Source organism: Hoplias malabaricus, chromosome 16 (assembly GCF_029633855.1).
Source record: "Hoplias malabaricus isolate fHopMal1 chromosome 16, fHopMal1.hap1, whole genome shotgun sequence".
Lineage (NCBI taxonomy): Eukaryota > Metazoa > Chordata > Actinopteri > Characiformes > Erythrinidae > Hoplias > Hoplias malabaricus.
The window spans coordinates 8,277,103-8,295,853 of record NC_089815.1 but is presented as its reverse complement, the minus strand read 5'-3'; the positions used below and the strand labels follow the sequence as shown (position 1 = coordinate 8,295,853).

The window sequence follows — 18,751 nt, the reverse complement described above, 5'->3', positions numbered from 1 at the left end:
TACATTGAACATGCATATCACAGATAAATTGTAATCTCCTTTTATGTTTTATTTTTTTCAGCATCCAGCCCACGTTCAGGCCACTTTTGACCCTTCAATGTTCAATGTTCCCAGCTGTATGTATGGTATGTTTCAGTATGCATTCTACATGGCCCTTGGTTGGCCTTTTGACTTCAGTCAGGTGATTACTTCAGATTATGACTTTTTTGAGGATACATTTCCAGTAAGGCTTTAAACTGCATTCTAAACTTTGTCATTTGTCTGTTAGAGTGACACCCCACAGCTCCGTAGATGGTGGTGCCGGTTACTTTTAGGGAGCATGTCACCTGCAAGGTATATACACCTGATACTCAAACAAAAATATTTACACATACATGCAGCTTTCTCTTCAGACACATTGTGCATTGTACTGTGATGTTTTGCATTTTGGAGAGACCACTTGTTAAAGTCGTTGTATTGAGTTATTTAAGTTGTTTTTCTTTGATTGGTATATTGCAAACAACTTAATGTTTTAGCTTACATAATTTAAATTCCAACTGTACTTTAGAATAGTGAGCTCTAATGTACAAGGAAAGGCCAGTAAGCACAAGAAGGGAAAGACTGAGGAGCTTTCAAGGTATGATGGTTTATTTGAATTTATAAGGGCACATGTCGGTGTGTAACTAGTCTGACTTAAAAGCAGTTATTTATAGCATCTGATAAGCTCAAATTAGATGACATGGTCAATTGATAAAAGTATTTATATTAATTTCAGTCTGGATTTCAACTTGTTTTTTACTGTTAACAGTAAAGGAGATAAAATGTTTACCATCTCCATTGAGCAGGTATTTATGTGTCTGTTCTTCAAGCTGAACTGGGCATTTCAACTTTCATTTTGCTTAATGTGCAATAGCCTTCACAAATGAGAAAACTGTGGTTTGTTTTAATAAATTAATTGGAATGTAGGTTCTGTGGTAAATTTATATTTAGCTTTTTTGTTTCACTAAATTTAAATAAACTGTAAAACAATATCTGCATTCTTCTATAATGTCTTTAACAGATGCCCCTTATGGTCCTGGAGTAGATTCTATTAGAGGTTGTCCTGGAAGAGGGTGACCAAGCTTTTTTAAAGCTCTCACTGGTGTGTCGCCTGTTCCGGGACACTGTTGGAAGACAGTAATTCCGGGCCCAAGCACATTTCAGTGGCTTGACAGTAAGTATAAAGTGCATTATTTTATTTCAGTAAACTTTATTTTAAGATGTTTGTATTCCTTATAAGAAGAGGTGGTAATCTGATTATTAATTCTCAAATTCGACACATACAGCTGTTGTGACTTGGAAACTCTACAGCACAGAATACAAACAACAGTTTCGCACAGTGTATTTGGTTTTATAAGAAAAATTGCCAAGCATTAGACTAATGAGAAATATCTAGTTGACCAATTTTGCAACTGTTATTGTCATTTAAACTGTGATTATTTTTCTATAAATTAAGATCTAGGTTTTTTTAGGACCAAGAAATCCAATACAATCTGGCTTCAATTTTGTGTTGCCTGTGTTGTCTAATACCGTTTCAGGTTCTTAATATACCCCTAAACTGGAGAAATGAAAATTGGTCTGGCGCCATTTGTGGCTACAAAATAACCCCGTTTCATGACACTACCTAGAATCTTTCAGTTGTCAAATGATTGCATCAGCTCCACTGCTGGAGAACACACACAGTTGGGCGTGTATACCATGTTTAGTTAAATGATATGTAACATCTCCTAAAAATTCAATGCAAACAATAACCTTGCCAAAATGCAAACTTCCACGTCTTTCTTTTGTCAGTCTTGGGGTTTAGGATCATTAATAGCAGTGGATCTGGACCAGTATTTTATCATCATCAACTCTGATGAAAACTTAAAGCAGATGCTTTATGTTACCACTGTGGTTTTCCGTCTCAGGGCCCTACACAGTCTCAGTCATCCTCTGCACACTTATCATCACCATCTATAGATACCACTGAAAGTGAATGCAGTTTCAGTTCTGTCTTCATGCTTTATTGTTCATTAAACAGGTTTGTTTGGTTTGTTTAACGTTATCATAAAAGCACTAATGTTTACGCCCTCTATGTCTGCATTTATGGCATTTCTGTCTAAAAATAACTGCTGTAGTTCAACAGTTCTCAAGAACATCACAAGTTCTGTGCTGATTTACAGGAACACATGGAGAAGTCCTCAGTTACATAAAAATTACAACACCTGTTATTTCTGTGTCTAACCCGAAATGAGCTTCTTTCACTCGCACATTATGCTGTAAAATACATTTCCAGTAAGGCTTTAAACTGCATTCTAAACTTTGTCATTTGTCTGTTAGAGTGACACCCCACAGCTCCGTAGATGGTGGTGCCGGTTACTTTTAGGGAGCATGTCACCTGCAAGGTATATACACCTGATACTCAAACAAAAATATTTACACATACATGCAGCTTTCTCTTCAGACACATTGTGCATTGTACTGTGATGTTTTGCATTTTGGAGAGACCACTTGTTAAAGTCGTTGTATTGAGTTATTTAAATTGTTTTTCTTTGATTGGTATATTGCAAACAACTTAATGTTTTAGCTTACATAATTTAAATTCCAACTGTACTTTAGAATAGTGAGCTCTAATGTACAAGGAAAGGCCAGTAAGCACAAGAAGAGAAAGACTGAGGAGCTTTCAAGGTATGATGGTTTATTTGAATTTATAAGGGCACATGTCGGTGTGTAACTAGTCTGACTTAAAAGCAGTTATTTATAGCATCTGATAAGCTCAAATTAGATGACATGGTCAATTGATAAAAGTATTTATATTAGTTTCAGTCTGGATTTCAACTTGTTTTTTACTGTTAACAGTAAAGGAGATAAAATGTTTACCATCTCCATTGAGCAGGTATTTATGTGTCTGTTCTTCAAGCTGAACTGGGCATTTCAACTTTCATTTTGCTTAATGTGCAATAGCCTTCACAAATGAGAAAACTGGGGTTTGTTTTAAAAAAATTAATTGGAATGTAGGTTCTGTGGTAAATTTATATTTAGCTTTTTTGTTTCACTAAATTTAAATAAACTGTAAAACAATATCTGCATTCTTCTATAATGTCTTTAACAGATGCCCCTTATGGTCCTGGAGTAGATTCTATTAGAGGTTGTCCTGGAAGAGGGTGACCAAGCTTTTTTAAAGCTCTCACTGGTGTGTCGCCTGTTCCGGGACACTGTTGGAAGACAGTAATTCCGGGCCCAAGCACATTTCAGTGGCTTGACAGTAAGTATAAAGTGCATTATTGTATTTCAGTAAACTTTATTTTAAGATGTTTGTATTCCTTATAAGAAGAGGTGGTAATCTGATTATTAATTCTCAAATTCGACACATACAGCTGTTGTGACTTGGAAACTCTACAGCACAGAATACAAACAACAGTTTCGCACAGTGTATCGACTGGAGTGCTGCCCGTACTGTAGAGGGACATATAAACACCTCTTACCAGGTTTGTGTACTCATATGAATTTTGAGAATTGTTTCTTTTGCCAGTGGTTGCAAAAAGTTGACAAATAAATGTTTTATGATCAGAAGATTTTGTTGGAATTTTGCAGAGTCAAAAGCAGTGTTGCTGGCTTTAATAATAATAATAATAATAATAATAACAATAATAATATAATAAATACATTTTAATTATACAGCATTTTTCAAGGACTCAAAGCATTATGCATGCATTACGATACAGAGTACAAAGAACATCAAAAGACAGACAAGATAAGGAAGTAAAATAAGAGAACATATTAAAAATATGCTTCTGTTTATTATTTGTTGTCCACAGGCTACTTTGTGCATGGGAGACGTAGGGAACTTGTGGGGTATTAAAGCGAGGACATGCATCCTGGGTTCTGCAGCCCATTCTGCCAACAAGTTTATGAAGATTTGGGTGTGTGAGTGAGCCAATGTTTGTGTGGGGTGTGAGTGTATATATATATATATATATATATATATATATATATATATAAAATGTTGTATAGACTTGAAAAAAAAAATAAAACTACTGTGCCAGACTGCACACCTGTGACTTAACCACATTTTAGAGTTCTACATACCAATGCCAATAAGGATATTCTATTTGACTATATTTCAAAGCGAATGTAGGGAGTTGTGAATGGAGTGCTAAGTTGTGTAATGTGTTTCTCTTTTTCTTATTGAAACCAATCCAGCACAACTGGACATCTGAACATGTGTTATATATTTTATTGCAGCATTTTCTTCACTTGGACATTTGGAATATTGTCATTATCATCATTATCTCTTTACTTTTATTTCACAGCCTGGCTAATTACCCTTAGATATCTCTAACAACTCACAGGTAGTAATTATTAATCATTATGAAATAAGTGGTACCTCTAATATTTGTGAATACTTATTTGTCTGAACCTCAAAACACAGACATTTAAATACATATGAAAATTGTATAAGCTTCTAATAAATTTTATGCAGACAAATAGCATTACCTATGGAAATCTGTATGTTATTAAAATTAGAAGATGTTCATGACCAGGCAGTGATGCTTATTTTTTCAAGGCACTGTACACTTAATAGCACTGGATTTTAAGGGAGAGTCCAGACACCCTGCGGAGAAAACTCATTTCAGCCGCTTGTACCCGCGATCTCGTTCTTTCGGTCACTCCCCAAAGCTTGTGACCATAGGTGAGGGTTGGGACATAGATTGAACGGTAAATCGAGACCTTTGCTTTTCTGCTCAGCTCTCTCTTCACCACAAGAGACCGGTACAGAGCCTGCATTACTGCTGACGCTGCACCGATCCGCCTGTCAATCTCCCGCTCCATCTTTCCCTCACTCGTGAACAAGGTATTTAAACTCCTCCACTTGAGGCAGGATCTCACTTCCAACCTGGAGAGAGCACTCCACCCTTTTCCGACTGAGTACTATGGACTCGCACTTGGAGGTGCTGATCCTCATCCCTACCGCTTCACACTCGGCTGCAAACTGGTCAAGCAAGAGCTGGAGGTCCCGGCTCGATGAAGCCAACAAGACCACATCATCCACAAAAAGCAGACATGGAATCCTGAGAGCACCAAACTGGACACCCTGCGCCACTTGGCTGCGGCGAGAAATTCTGTCCATAAAAATTATGAACAGAACCGGTGACAACAGGCAGCCCTGACGGAGTCCAACACTTACTGCCAGCCATACGAACCAGACTCCTGCTCTGTTTATAGAGGGACTGGATAGCTTGTAGCAAAGAGCCCAGTACCCCATACTCCCTGAGCAAAACCCCACAGAATACCCAGAAGGACATGGTCGAATGCCTTCTCCAGATCCACAAAACACAAGACTGGCTGAGCAAACTCCCATGCACCCTCCAGGATCCTAGCGAGGGTAAAGAGCTGGTCCTGTGTTCCACGACCGGGGCGGAATCCGCATTGTTCCTCCTGGATCCGAGGTTCAACTATAGCCTTGAGGAACCCGGGACAAACTTCATCCACCCCCGGGGCCCTACCGTCAAGGAGTTTCCCTACCACCTTGGCCACATCAGCCCCAGTGATAGACGAGCCCCCCCGGGGGTCCCCAAGCTCTGCTTCCTCTGCGGAAGACATGCTGGTGGGATTGAGAAGATCCTCGAAGTATTCCTTCCACCGCCTAATGACGTCTCCAGTTGAGGTCAACAGTTCCCCACCCCCACCATATACAGTACTGGTGGAAAACTGCTTTCCCCTCCTGAGTCGCCTGATGGTTTGCCAGAAACTTCTCCGAGCCGACCGAAAGTCATTTTCAAGTCATGTTCTCACCGAACTCCTCCCACACCCGAGTTTTTGCCTCAGCGGCTGCCTCCGGAGTCCCCTGAGCCAACCAGGTTTGATAAAACTCTTTCTTCAGCTTGACAGCCCCCCTCACCCGACAGGCACCAACAACCTTGCAGCCACAGCTCCATTCAGCCGCCTCAACAATGGAGGTCCGGAACATGGCCCACTAGGACTCAATGTCACCAGTCTCCCCTGGGATGCAGTTGAAGCTCTGCCGGATGTGGGAGTTGAAGATCTTTCTGACAGGTTCCTCTGCCAAATGTTCCCAGCAAACGCTCAGCACATGTTTGGGCCTGCCAGGTCTGTCCGGCATCCTCCCCCGCCATCTGATCCAACTCACTACAAGGTGGTGATCAGTTGACAGCTCAGTGCCTCTCTTCACCCGAGTGTCCAGAACATATGGCCACAGGTCAGATGATACGACTATAAAGTCGATCATCGAAATGCGGCCTAGAGTATCCTGATGCCAGGTGTACTTGTGGGCACCCTTATGCTCGAACATGGTGTTCGTAATGGACAAACTGTGACGGGCACAGAAATCCAATAACTGAACACCACTCGGGTTCAGATCAGCTGGGTCGTTCCTCCCAATCACGCCTCTCCAGGTCTCACTAATATTACCCATGTGAGCATTGAAGTCCCCCAGCAGAACAATGGAGTCCCCAGAATGAGTGTTCTCCAGCACCCCCTCTAGGGTCCCCAAGAAGGCATGGTACTCTGAACTGCTGTTCGGTGCATAAGCACAAACACCCGTCAGAGTCCTTTCCCCAACCCGAAGGTGCAGGGAAATTACACTCTCGTCCACTGGGGTAAACCCCAACGTACAGGCACTAAGCCGGGGGGCTATGATTAAGCCCGCTCCTGCCTTACGCCTCTCACCCTGGGCAACTCCAGAGTGAAAGAGCATCCAGCCCCTCTCAAGGAGATTGGTTCCAGAGCCCATAGTGTGTGTATACTCCGGGCAAAGGAGGCTGTGTCCCTGTTCTTAACCTATTTATCCTTGTCTTTATGGACAACTCTTTGTCTGGCTGATCACCTAGGACCAATTTGCCTTGGAAGACCCTACCAGGGGCTATTGCTCCGACAACATAGCTCCTAGGCTCACGCAGGCACGCAAACCCCTCGACCACGTTAAGGTGGTGAGCCAGGGATCCACACACTGTTCGAAGGGAAATTCTTCAATCTGTTTTTCAAGCAGTGGCGATTGCTCTAAGACTGCAAGGGAAGCTCAGCTTCCCCTAAAATGCCAAAAATAAGTGCTCAAATATATACTGTTGTGTGTACATGTCAATTGAATAAATATGCACTACAACGCAATTAACTTTTGTTCAGAATCAGCTTCTTATCGCTGGTAAAGACGTGGCTTTCGTCTCAATCATTTGCGCAGATTCACAGTGATTTAAACAGCGCGGACGCTGAGCGTCCACAGAGTTCAATGGAGAAGCAGCAAAGTGCAGGGAAACGAGACGAGTGATTGGATAAATGCTGGGCTTTGTCCCGCCCATCGGACGCTCAGCGTCTCTGGGGGTCTATGGGGCAGTGGGCTGGCCTCGGCTGGCCCGGACCCTCAGCTTCTGCATGATGATTGGATGATCTGTCTGAGGCTGAATCCCTTTTTGATTCACAGCGAAATGAGCGAATCAGCGACCCTTTGGTGTAAAGATCCGAGGGAGCTTTACATTTTCATTCTGTTCTGCGTGGAACCAGGCTATCTTAAACCTTTTAGCGGGATTTTCTTTGTTAAAAACTACTAGCGACAAATCGAGCTTCTATTTCTGGTGGGGTTTTTTGTAGCTGCTTGTGTTTGGAGACTGACTTCTATCACTCTTTCTGACTTCTATCGCAGTTTCTGACCAGCGGGTGCTGCTGAGTCCCTCCACCGTCACAAAGCACTCACAGGCGGACACACTTCACATGGGCCAAGGCCGTTTAAGCAGCCTAGCTCTGCTGGCCATTGAGAGGACACTACTCAAGTCCCTGGAAAAGACGCCTTGTTGGTACGACCGGGTCACAGATCATTTTGTTGAAAAGGAATGGAGGGTAGAATTTACGTATAAATAAACCAACACATTTTATGATGTAGGCCGAAATTGAGCTTCCCCTCCTTGAAAGACCAGCATCCGCCACTATTTTCAAGGTAGCAGAGCCTTTTGAACTGCTTGGTATGGACCTCATTGGCAAACTGGTGACAACCAAAAGAGGGTATCAGTACATTTGTGCACTGGTTGACTACCTCACTAAATGGCCACAAGCCTATCCACGTAGATCTAAGTGTGCAGATGAAGTGACTGAGTGCTTGAAGCTTTGAAGCACTGAAAAGGATTCTCACTGACCAGGGCCGGGAGTGTGTCAATGCGGTAATTTTGAACTAACTGAGAATTTTCTGCCCCAAAATAAAATGATGCATGCATTGTTGAATGTTTGTATTTACAAACCGAATTCCAAAAAAGTTAACACTAAACAAATTGTGAATAAAAACTGAATGCAATGATGTGGAGGTGCCAACATCTAATATTATATTCAGAATAGAACACAAATCACAGATCAAAAGTTTAAACTGAGAGATTGTATCATTTTAAGGGAAAAATATGTTGTTTCAAAATTTCATGGTGTCAACAAATCCCAAAAAAGTTGGGACAAGGCCATTCTTTACCACTGTGTGGCATCCCCCCTTCTTCTTACAACATTCAAAACACGTCTGGGCACAAAGGAGACCAGTTTCTCAAGTTTAGAAATAGGAATGCTCTCCCAAATGTTCTCTGTAGGTGAAAGATCTGGACTGCAGGCTGCCATTTCAGTACCCGGATCCTTCTCCTACGTAGCCATGATGTTGTGATTGCTTTAGAATGTAGTCTTGCATTATCTTGTTGAGAATCTGTGTTCTCTGCCCATGCCACAAGCACTCATGCAACCCCATACCATCAGTGATGCAGGCTTCTGAATGGAGCGTTGATAACAACTTGGGTTATCCTTGTCCTCTGTGGTCCGGATGACATGGCGTCCCAATGTTCCATAAAGAACTTCAAATCATAATCCATCTGACCCCAGAACAGTCTTCCATTTTGCCACACTCCATTTTAAAAGACCCTTGGTCCAGTGCAAACATCTGAGCTTGTGGAGCTTGCTTAGAAATGGCTTCCTCTTTGCACTGTAGGGTTTCAGCTGGCAATGGCGGATGGCACGGTGGATTGTGTTCACTGACAATGCTTTCTGGAAGTATTCCTGAGCCCATTCTGTTATTTCCTTGACAGTGGCATTCCTAAACTTTTGATCTGTCATCTATGTTCTATTACGAATAAAATATTAACATTTGCCATCTCCACATCATTGCATTCAGTTTTTATTCACAATTTGTTTAGTGTCCCATCTTCTTTGGAATCCGGTTTGTATTTGAAAAGATCAACAAGGGTGTTTGTGACAAGCTGGGAATAAAAAGAAGTCTGTGTTCTCTCTATCATCCTCAAACAAATGACTTGGTGGAGAGGATGAATGGGACAATCCAGAGGTTAATGAAAAGGACATTTTTGTTCCTGAATCAATGCATTTATACATAGTCCATTTGTGAAATCCACAAGAATATAATATTTAAATCTATATTTGTTCGGGAATGGCTAATAAGCAATAAGTCACTTTTTTTGTTTTGTTTTGTATTTCAGCGCTCTGAGCAAACTTGTGGGAGGGAGGCCGGAGATGTGGGATGAGTACTTAGATGCAGTAATGTTTGGGTTATGTATCAAAAAAGAAATTACTACAAAATTCTCACCTTACTACCTTATGTTTGGAAGGGAGGCTCGCTATCCTTCAGAAGTCCCTGAGCACTACCAGGTGTTTTTCAAGAACAGTGTGAAAAAGAAAGAAATGCAAGCCGCAACCAGAGAGCTTGTCCCAGACAAAATTATATTTGTAACTCTAAAATGAAGATAAGTTGAGTCATCAGGACATAATTCATGTTTGCACTTTACATCTGTCAATTTATGAAGCCCAGAGAAGTCGGCAGCGTTTCTGGACTTTGATATTTGATTTCCACTGTGCATAGTAAAGTCTTAAATGTATTTTGAATAAGCAAAAAGTGTTGTTATTGATGAGATTTGGTATTCCTAAGATTGTGTGGCTATATTCATCACTGAAGCATGTCAAACACATTTTATTGGACATTCCATATACATTTATAAACATAAATATAGTAAAAATCAAAGATTTGTTTTAAAAAAGTTATGGATTTCCACGATATGGATAATTAAAGAGAATTTAGGTCCCTTATATTTATTGCTAATCATTCATTGCACACCTGCACACCTTGTTGAATTCAACACTTTTGCACATTGTAGTATGTAATTCTCAACTGTGTACGTGAGCGTAATTGTCTTTACTGCAAAATGTTCCTATATAACATAACAATGTATTATGTCACTGCTTTAAATGTTCATCTATTTGCTTCTAGGTAGACAGTAGTGTTGAGGCCGTCATTAGTGAAGAGGCAGTGTCAGAGGACATTAAACAAATGGATGAAATAAAATAAAACGTAGTAAAAGGAAATGTTGAAAAGGTGCAGGACTCCAAACAGCGGAGGTTAAAGTCTGGCACGCCCAAGTCAGACTTTAAAGTTGGAGACAGAGTGTGGAGGCAGAACAGAAGAAAACAGCAGAGGAAGGGTGGCAAGCTGGAAGACATTTTTTGATCACAGACATACAGGGCAAGAGTGCAGACCTGTTGGGGGAAAATGGTGCTGTTTTCGGTAAACGTGGATCACCTACAGCTTGCCAAAGACCAGCTGCCACGTATTCCACACAAGCTTGCAGCACCAGCCATATCCCCTTCAGTGTCAGCAGCACCACCAGCAGTATGGTCTTCTCCAGCACCACCAGAAGCAGTGTCCTCTCCAGGACCTCCACCAGCAGTGTCCTCTCCAGCACCACCACAAGCTGTGTGTGTGTGTGTAGGGTCAATTCTCAGCATTTAGGTGCAACATTTGACCAAGGCTTTTTCACCATATCGTCACTATTCAATGAAAAATATCTCCAAAATAGCAACTTTACAGGGAAAAAATCTTACATTAAAAGATGTCATTTTGGAGAATTTCTATTGGTCCATTCATGTGTTCAAATGATGTATTAAAATTAAAATGGCCAAAAATTCAGATACACTTTTCATTGGACAGTGCGGATGTGCTTGCCACAAAGTAGCATGTTAACTGGTGCTATTAGCTTAGCTGTATAATGCAATATGAAAGTGCCTGTGTCTATTTTTCCTCCACACATTTATGCAGGTTTCTATTCATCTGTAACTCATCTGTCTATATGTGTTCTTGTGGAGCCATCTGGTGGAACTTCTAACAAGAATCTGCCCTGAAGGTTGCCATTATTTTAGACTCTTTAAATAACAGACATACACAGATGATTAAGTCAGTTTTGTTTTATTGGGGCTTTTAATTTCAAACCCAGATTTTATAAAGAATTATTTATCATTCATTCAAACCTATATTCCTTATAGATAAGGTATTCCTTTTATAGATGATGTTTAATCCTTTTTTAACTCCCAAAACATTGATTTTTCAGTACATTCTGTCTTCAATTCAAGCATATACCACAACAAAAGGAAGGCTTTTTTGCTTCTGGTTTTATGAGGCAGATTGGCTCTTTTTTCTCCGTATACAGGCGCCATGTTGAGCCGCTCAAACTTTCTCATTCATTCTCCAAATGAAATCAGCCTCCTCTTCATTTATGTAGCGTTTATGTTACAATATATAGGTTTGAATGTTATGATATTTATACCGCATCTCTGTGTGCAAGGTGCAGACAGCTTCAATCTATCCATTTCCGAGAGTCACAAGGTGCTGCATGCACTTCTTCACTTCACACACACACACACAAACTGGGAAAGGATCTCGAGTCAAATTAATAATAACACTAACACAGCGCCTTTACATCTCTCTATTGGAAAATGATGGCTGCACTTCCTTTTATAGCTCACTATGCAATTATACAGTCATTACAGTCAGCAACCCTTCCCCTTGCTCCAAAACCAAATAAGATTCAAGATCCAGTGGTGGTCTCCATGACATCTATAGAACGTGGGAGTAATGACAGATGTCCTCATACAAAGTATGAGAACAAGTGTTTCTTCGTCTCAGCCGTGGACATGCTGGTGCCTGTTGCAGACCAGTCCCCACGCTGGACTCTCCCAGCTCTGAGTCAAAGGCAGACACTTCAAATCATCCCCTTCTTTACTGACTCCTCCTGAGGAAAACAACAAACAGTATGATTAATATTCCTCATATTCTGAATGTTATATATCTTCTTACATTTTGTATACAAATCAAAATAGGTTTATCTTACCTTGTCTGTAATGTTGCCAGTTGTAGGCTACTCCTTCAGCTGGTCTTGGTATTCCAGAGCTTCTGAAGCTGAAGATAGAAAAGTAAAGAATCTGAATACTCAACTGTATCAAGATTTACATAGAGAAAATAAACATGGGGAACATGCAGGCAAAGAGTGTTAAAATACTGCAGGATTTGTTACCATATCACACAGTGGCCCTCCCTGCTCTCTGTCTCGGTGTGGAGGCTCCTGTCAAACACACATAGAGAAAAATAGAAGGAGGACAATGGTTAACACAGGATCACACATACTTAAAATATCTTTCACATCCATACATATAACACTATATATAAAACAGCAGTCAACTACAGAAAAGTGATTACCTGGAATGTACGTACGGGGGGATGTGGTGGAGGTGCTGTGGGGCTAGAAGGCGGTGGATGACATCACGGGAAAGGTCTCCTCATTTGATCCCCATTTCAGCGACTGGAACCTAAACACAGTGAGCGACATTCCCTGCAGACAGAGAGGAAGAGTCAAAGGCCAGGCTACTCCTTAAGACGTGCTATATATTACTGCCAATATTTATATCAATAAAACACAATCACATATTCAACCCACCTTGCGTCTCACAGCATGGTCAGGAACAGAGAGAAAAGAGAGAAACGAGGAACTTGGGTTAGAATTAGCATTAGCATATATTTTCAAACTCATTACAAATACTAAAGCAGTGGGTGAAGAACGAGAATGAGATTAAAAACAGTTTTACAGTGAATTCTTAAGTTTCTATCAGTAAAAAACTGTGCTGTAAACACAGATTGCAAATGCTTAATTATAAACTACATGCACAAACTAACAGATCAATAATAGCACAACTATAACACAGCAATAAAGGCATTAATATGTCATTGATATATAATGTTTTTCTTTGTTTTGTTTATTTTTTAATTTTTTTAAATTTTTTATTTTTTTTAAAGGAATGTAGGGAAAGGACAGGGGTGGGGTGTAACTCAGTGTGTCTCAGTGCTTGTCCTGGGGTAGCCCTGTCCCACACATTTCTCTGCTCAGACACACCAGATTCAAAACATCAGGTCTTTAAGGAGGCCTTCATACACTGAATACGGTGCACTGAGGAGGAGAGAACACCCAGCTGCTCAGAGCAGAGGAACTCTAGGGGAAATTTAGGACCAGGACTGAGAAACACTGGACACACGGGCATAGGAAAGGATAAGGAAAAGGCTGTGAAGGGATGAGAGGGTGATCAGGTGCTAGATTAGAAATGAGGGAGTTCTAGAAGTCCTCAAGCCTGTCCAGGAGCTGCTGGGTGTGGTACTCAATATACTCCCACACTGCAGAATGCAGGGTCCCCGGATCCTCATACACACGCTCCTCCAGGGCAAAGACGTCATCCAGGAGCTGCAACAGCGTGCTCTGAGAGACGAAAAGAGAGAGGCCAAGTGACGAATTATGTACAAACTGAATTTCACTCTGAAATAACAGTCTTTACTTCATTTGACTGAATCAATGTGTGTGAGTGCAAAACAAGTCACTTAATGTTCATCTAAACTGATTAAAGACAATTCCTGTAAAGCTCTCTCATGGTGGATAATGACTGTTACCTGGATGGTAAGCTGGAATTGGTCTGCCCTGGGATATCTCTGCTCAGTTGAGGAAAAGAGAGAGTGCAGCATGGCCATGAGGTAACTGAGAAATCCCCCTGGAGTCTGAAAGAGTGTGAGAGATAATGAAGATCAGAGTAATGTCATAGATTTGCTCTTGTAGAATGAATTTCTACATGTGAAAAGTCCTGATCCTCCATCAGGGCTGTAAGATATTCTATTTTTCAGGTTTACTCAGTTCCAGTGCTGTGATACTGGTTAAACCCCCTGTTCTCACTACACACTGTACAGCCTTTAAGATCTAACTCTATGTAGTCTCTACTGCTATAAGGAATCTCTCTTACTGGACAGTTCTGAGGCCTCATTCTTCCAAGAACTCCAAATAGCACCAGTTCAAACACCACATCCATGAGGTTGTAGTGCATAATCTGAGAAAACAAGATAATCCGGTGTCAGAGTAAAATCAGGTTGGTAAATTGTGTTCTGATTTTGACTATAATCTAAACTCACCCCAATCTGCGCCAGCTCTGCTTCGATAGCTTCACGGTTGGAGGGACACTGAGCTACCGCCAGCAAGCTGTCAAACGCCACTTGGAAGACAGTCAGATTCTGCAGGAAGGAGACAGATGATCAGAATGTTTCAATTAACCCCTCAGTTTATAATGATTCAAGATGCATGTGTTTTAGGTCATGCTTTCTTACCTTGGCATTTAGACTGGCCAGTGCACCAAGGATCATCCTGCCAGCCACAGAGACGTGATTGCAGCAAAACTGGTCACTCATAATGGCCTACAAAGTGAAGGGGAGAAAAGAATTCACAGAAAAGTCAAGCCTGGAGAGACTTTATTACTTAAAAACAGTGAGAATTCATGTAAAAATTCTTATCTTCTGAGTAACACTTACAGAAAAAGCATGGCGCAGGGCATCCAGTCTAAGAGGGAAGTTGGTAATACTCTTAGACAACATGTAGGTACTGTGAAAACAAAGATCATTCCATATGTACTCATGACCCAGATGAGATAGAGTAGAGTTTTAATCTTTGAGAGAAAGGAGAAATGTACTCCACTCTGAGAACACAACTCAATGCTGTGGATGTATAAAGTACTCACAATAAAGCAGGCACTTCACAAGCCTCAGCACAGTCACCCTCAGCCTGCAGAACCAAATATACAGTGTTTCTTACAGCCATGTTGAAATTCTGAAGGTAATTACACCTTATATAGAGACATTTTAAATTTACCTCAGCTGAAGGCCTGGACTGTTCATATGGAGGGGAAGTGCACGTAGGCTGTGGCTCAGGTGGAGCATTTTCTGGCTCAGAGCAATAGGTAACAATCCAGCTATCATCGAAGATGTACAGTTCCTGATAAGTCTGGAAAGGCTCTGTGACCTGCAGAACAACAGATATCCAATCTATAGCACCTTTGGCTAAAATGCAGAACTGGGACCTTGCTTATGAGGGTATATGATACAAGCAGAAATGAGTTAGCATCAACTGGAACCTACTTACCTGCACACCATTCTCAGATGAAGTGCGGAGGTGCTTGGTCAAGCTGTAGGAGCCCACTTTAGCCAGCCGGCCATCAATGTGCTAAAGTACACAACATAAAATTCCTGTTAAGTGACACCTCACACCATTTATCATGTCTATCATACTTTAAGACAAGGTCATACCTCAGCAATGGTGACTCTGTGCACTGAGGCATAGAAACAGGGGCCCTGTGCGAGAAATTAAGAACTTTTGTGAATAACTACTGAAAACAATATAGGAACATTAGCATAACTACAAAAGAAGTGTAATTTCACCTCATCAGTGAACGTATAGAAATCATTGGTGAGGATCCACCATGAGTGAGACACTGTCCCATGCACCTGCAGCACAAAGTGCCGCCTGATGTAAATGCTCTGTAAAATAGAAGTATATTAAAAACACTTCTAAATCAGTCACATCGTGCTGTTAAAAGCAACTGCTGTGTAGCTCTGAACAAAGGTGGAGGTGTGTAAGCTACCTGCAAGTGTCCACAGAGCCAACGTTCATGGGAAAGGTGCAGAGTCCTGTTAGATTTCTGTATCTCACTGGAGAGAAAAGTAGGGACCAGCCTCTCCAGGAAAAGCCTCAGAAACTGCAAACAGGAAGAATCCTGTTGGACACAGTTATGGAAGTCACAATCACCACATACCAAAAGTGTGGCCTGTCTTCACACTTACATCAGTGGTCACTGGGCAGAGTGCAACCTGCCAGTTCTGGTCAGCGATGTCCTGCAATCAGAGGAGAACAGAAAAGACATTCGTGACAAAATATTCACAGATAAGGGACTTAAACTAGTGTAAATTAGAGATGATGCCAAACCACAGCAACAACATACCAACACCCTAACAACAACCTGGAATAATATATGAACTGCTAAGCACTACACCCAGACACCACAGCCAACGCCAAGAAACACATAACAACCACCTTAGATAACTCCCACACACATCCTAGCAAATACACGAAACACATACAGATTCCATAGCAAGCGCTGAGTAACACACTATCAACTACATAGCAATGGTTTAAAATACTATAAACTGTTTAGTTACTGTTGCTGAGCTGCATAATCACACTTTACATTAATAAAAAATCTTATATGCAAGCATCTATAACCACCTACACAGTACATTCAGCAGTGTTAAACCCACACTATTAGTGTTAAATTAACAGTTAGTGTAATAATTTAACACTCTCAGTGTTAACACCTATAGTGTTGATTTAACACTGTTGAATTTACTGTGTAGCAACACCTTAACAACAACTACATGGGATAACACAGAAACTGCAATTACACACCAGCAACCAATTGAAAAACGAATGCAACTACCTAGTAATGCCATATTAACCACCTGCTAAAGGTTAAACAACCATAGGAACGACAGGGCTTCTTAGCGAGCACTTTATACGTAGCAACTGCTATAAAAACCAACTGAAACACTTTAGCATCCAAACGCGTTTTGTTTGTTCGGTTGTTTATTTTCAAAAATACTTACTGTAAATCACACATTAATATATTAAACTACAGCTGTGATTCATACAGATTAAACATTTTGAAAACTCACCTCAGCCTGGGCACTGGAGAGAGGTCCAACATCAGGCTCAGGAACAGCGGACAATACGCTGGGCTCCGCCTCGTGCAGCGCTGACTGCAGGGTCTCTACGGGGTCTGAAGACAAATGAATTAAACACGAATTAAAGAAAATCTTTTTGAATTTGTGTAAGTTTGAGAACAGGCTCGTGTGAGCTCCCGTTTCTCTGTTCCGTGCTACAGAATTTAAACAAGGGCACATTTTGCAGCTTTAAAAATTAATGGTTAAAATTTGACAGTACCCTCAGGTTCGGCCTGAACGTGGAGGTCCCCCGCTGTCGTGGGCCGATGCCGAGCTCTCCTGCGGGAGTAGAGGACGTAGAGTCCAGCAGCGGCGGAGACGGTGCCAGCCGCCAACAGCAGGTGGCGCAGCTTCAGGTGAGAGAAGCCGCGGGAACCGAAAAACTCCATTGAAACAGTGGAGAAAATCTCGGAAAAGTAAAAAGAAACTGTAGAAATCTGTGGAAAGCTGGAAAAAAGAAGAATAGAAAAGTCTGGAGCTCTGGAAAGTTCAGTTGATCGCTTTAAGGGTCCGTTAAGAACTGAAGCAAATCGCAGGTAGAAGCGCTTTACGTTCAAATTAAACACAAACATGTTTACTTTTGTTTACAAACAAACAGTGTCCAACTTCTCCGGGGCGACGGGAGTGTAACTAATCTACGTCATCACTGATCACGGAAATGAATAGTTATTTAGAATTAATTATGATGTTTTAATTAAAATGTAATAATGAATTAAATAAAAAGATCAATACTTCACCAGTTTGGCATTTTAGTGTGGAATTTGTGTTTACAATTATCTTCTCACAGCATGATCTTTGTAATAATGTCAACGTAACTGTCGGCTAAGTGTCTTTATTTTTTGCTAAATTGTTTAAAATGCCATTATCCTTGTTCCTGATTGTTGAACAGGTGTTGTGCCGAAATCAGCACGCCCGCCGCGAGAGGCATCCCCTGATTTGTTTTGAAACCGGAAGTAGCCCGCTGCATATTCTTTGGATTATTGATTTTTTTGTCGATCAAAAATAAAGTTAATGTAATGCATATCAGTCAAAAATAAAGAAAAAAATCACTTTGTGGGTGTCAAATGGTAGTCTCTGTGTTATTTAAACAATGATGTATAGTAAATAATTCAATTAATTTTAACTTTGAATGTTCACTTTGTACCACAACAATTTCACTTTACTCAATATTAGGGTCAATATTGCCTTTTATATTTATAGTCATTATTGAGATGAGAAACTCATTTGTGTATTTGTAAAGCTGTAATAAAAAGACATTTAATATTTAAAAGTCATAAAAAATCACTGGATGTTGATACCTGAGAGATATAAATAGAATCATATCGTGTCATAAAGTAGAAAAAAAAAATCTTGAACTAAAACCAAAATAATTCATTAATTTATTTAATAGGCCTTATATTTCATGGCTTCATACACATTGTCACCAGGGATGCACTTCCTGACTAGCTATCCTGTTTCATAATCTAACATAATATCTGTTGGACTGAGGTGTTGGTTGAGGTTGCTGAGAATGAATTAGAAAGAGTCACGCGCGTATGAAGAGTAAGGATGGAATTAAAGTAGAGATGGAAAAGTTTACAGAGATGTTTTTGGTCGCAACTTGGTTACTGTCTCCCACCTTCAGTGGGAGCGCACACAATTTATAGAAATGTTATCGCCCTCAATTGTTCCATAAACAATCTTCCCCCAAGCATCACGGTTATAAACCGATGATACACAGGCAGAGAAGATATAAACAACTCTGAAAGAGATCACAGTAACATAAGAGAATCCGAATAAAATATAGGATTAATATGAAATTAATCACTTTCCAACATATCCTTTAAGAGCCTTTAAACCTCATTGTAGAGTGGGCTAGATTAG

The 18,751-nt window shown here is 40.7% G+C and overlaps 1 protein-coding gene and 1 long non-coding RNA gene across 5 annotated transcripts; one reads left to right on the top strand and one right to left on the bottom strand.

Moving 5' to 3' along the window:
• The first annotated feature begins 3,075 nt into the window (after positions 1 to 3,075).
• LOC136672357 (uncharacterized) lies at positions 3,076 to 4,425 on the top strand. The gene is made up of 3 exons (XR_010795791.1): positions 3,076 to 3,262; positions 3,375 to 3,485; positions 3,816 to 4,425. It is a non-coding gene; the product is annotated as an uncharacterized lncRNA (long non-coding RNA).
• Positions 4,426 to 10,941: 6,516 nt separating this feature from the next.
• On the bottom strand, positions 10,942 to 17,769 carry LOC136671863 (uncharacterized). Of its 4 annotated transcripts, XM_066647738.1 has the most exons (20): positions 17,626 to 17,769; positions 17,109 to 17,335; positions 16,841 to 16,944; positions 15,953 to 16,003; positions 15,754 to 15,867; positions 15,551 to 15,649; positions 15,419 to 15,463; positions 15,255 to 15,335; positions 14,985 to 15,134; positions 14,854 to 14,897; positions 14,648 to 14,717; positions 14,447 to 14,533; positions 14,255 to 14,353; positions 14,089 to 14,172; positions 13,745 to 13,849; positions 12,747 to 13,556; positions 12,509 to 12,641; positions 12,327 to 12,374; positions 12,144 to 12,211; positions 10,943 to 12,044 (listed from the first exon to the last, which is right to left on the bottom strand). In XM_066647738.1, the coding sequence occupies exons 1-16, from the start codon at positions 17,634 to 17,636 to the stop codon at positions 13,416 to 13,418; spliced, it is 1,512 nt and encodes a 503-aa protein (XP_066503835.1). In that variant the 5' UTR covers positions 17,637 to 17,769; the 3' UTR covers positions 10,943 to 12,044; positions 12,144 to 12,211; positions 12,327 to 12,374; positions 12,509 to 12,641; positions 12,747 to 13,415. The 4 variants fall into 4 exon arrangements, with proteins under 4 accessions (XP_066503834.1, XP_066503833.1, XP_066503835.1 ...); XM_066647737.1 differs by lacking the exon at positions 17,626 to 17,769 and having other exon boundaries at positions 10,942 to 12,044; positions 12,327 to 12,371; positions 17,109 to 17,572; XM_066647736.1 differs by lacking the exon at positions 17,626 to 17,769 and having other exon boundaries at positions 10,942 to 12,044; positions 12,524 to 12,641; positions 17,109 to 17,572.
• Positions 17,770 to 18,751: the final 982 nt, after the last annotated feature.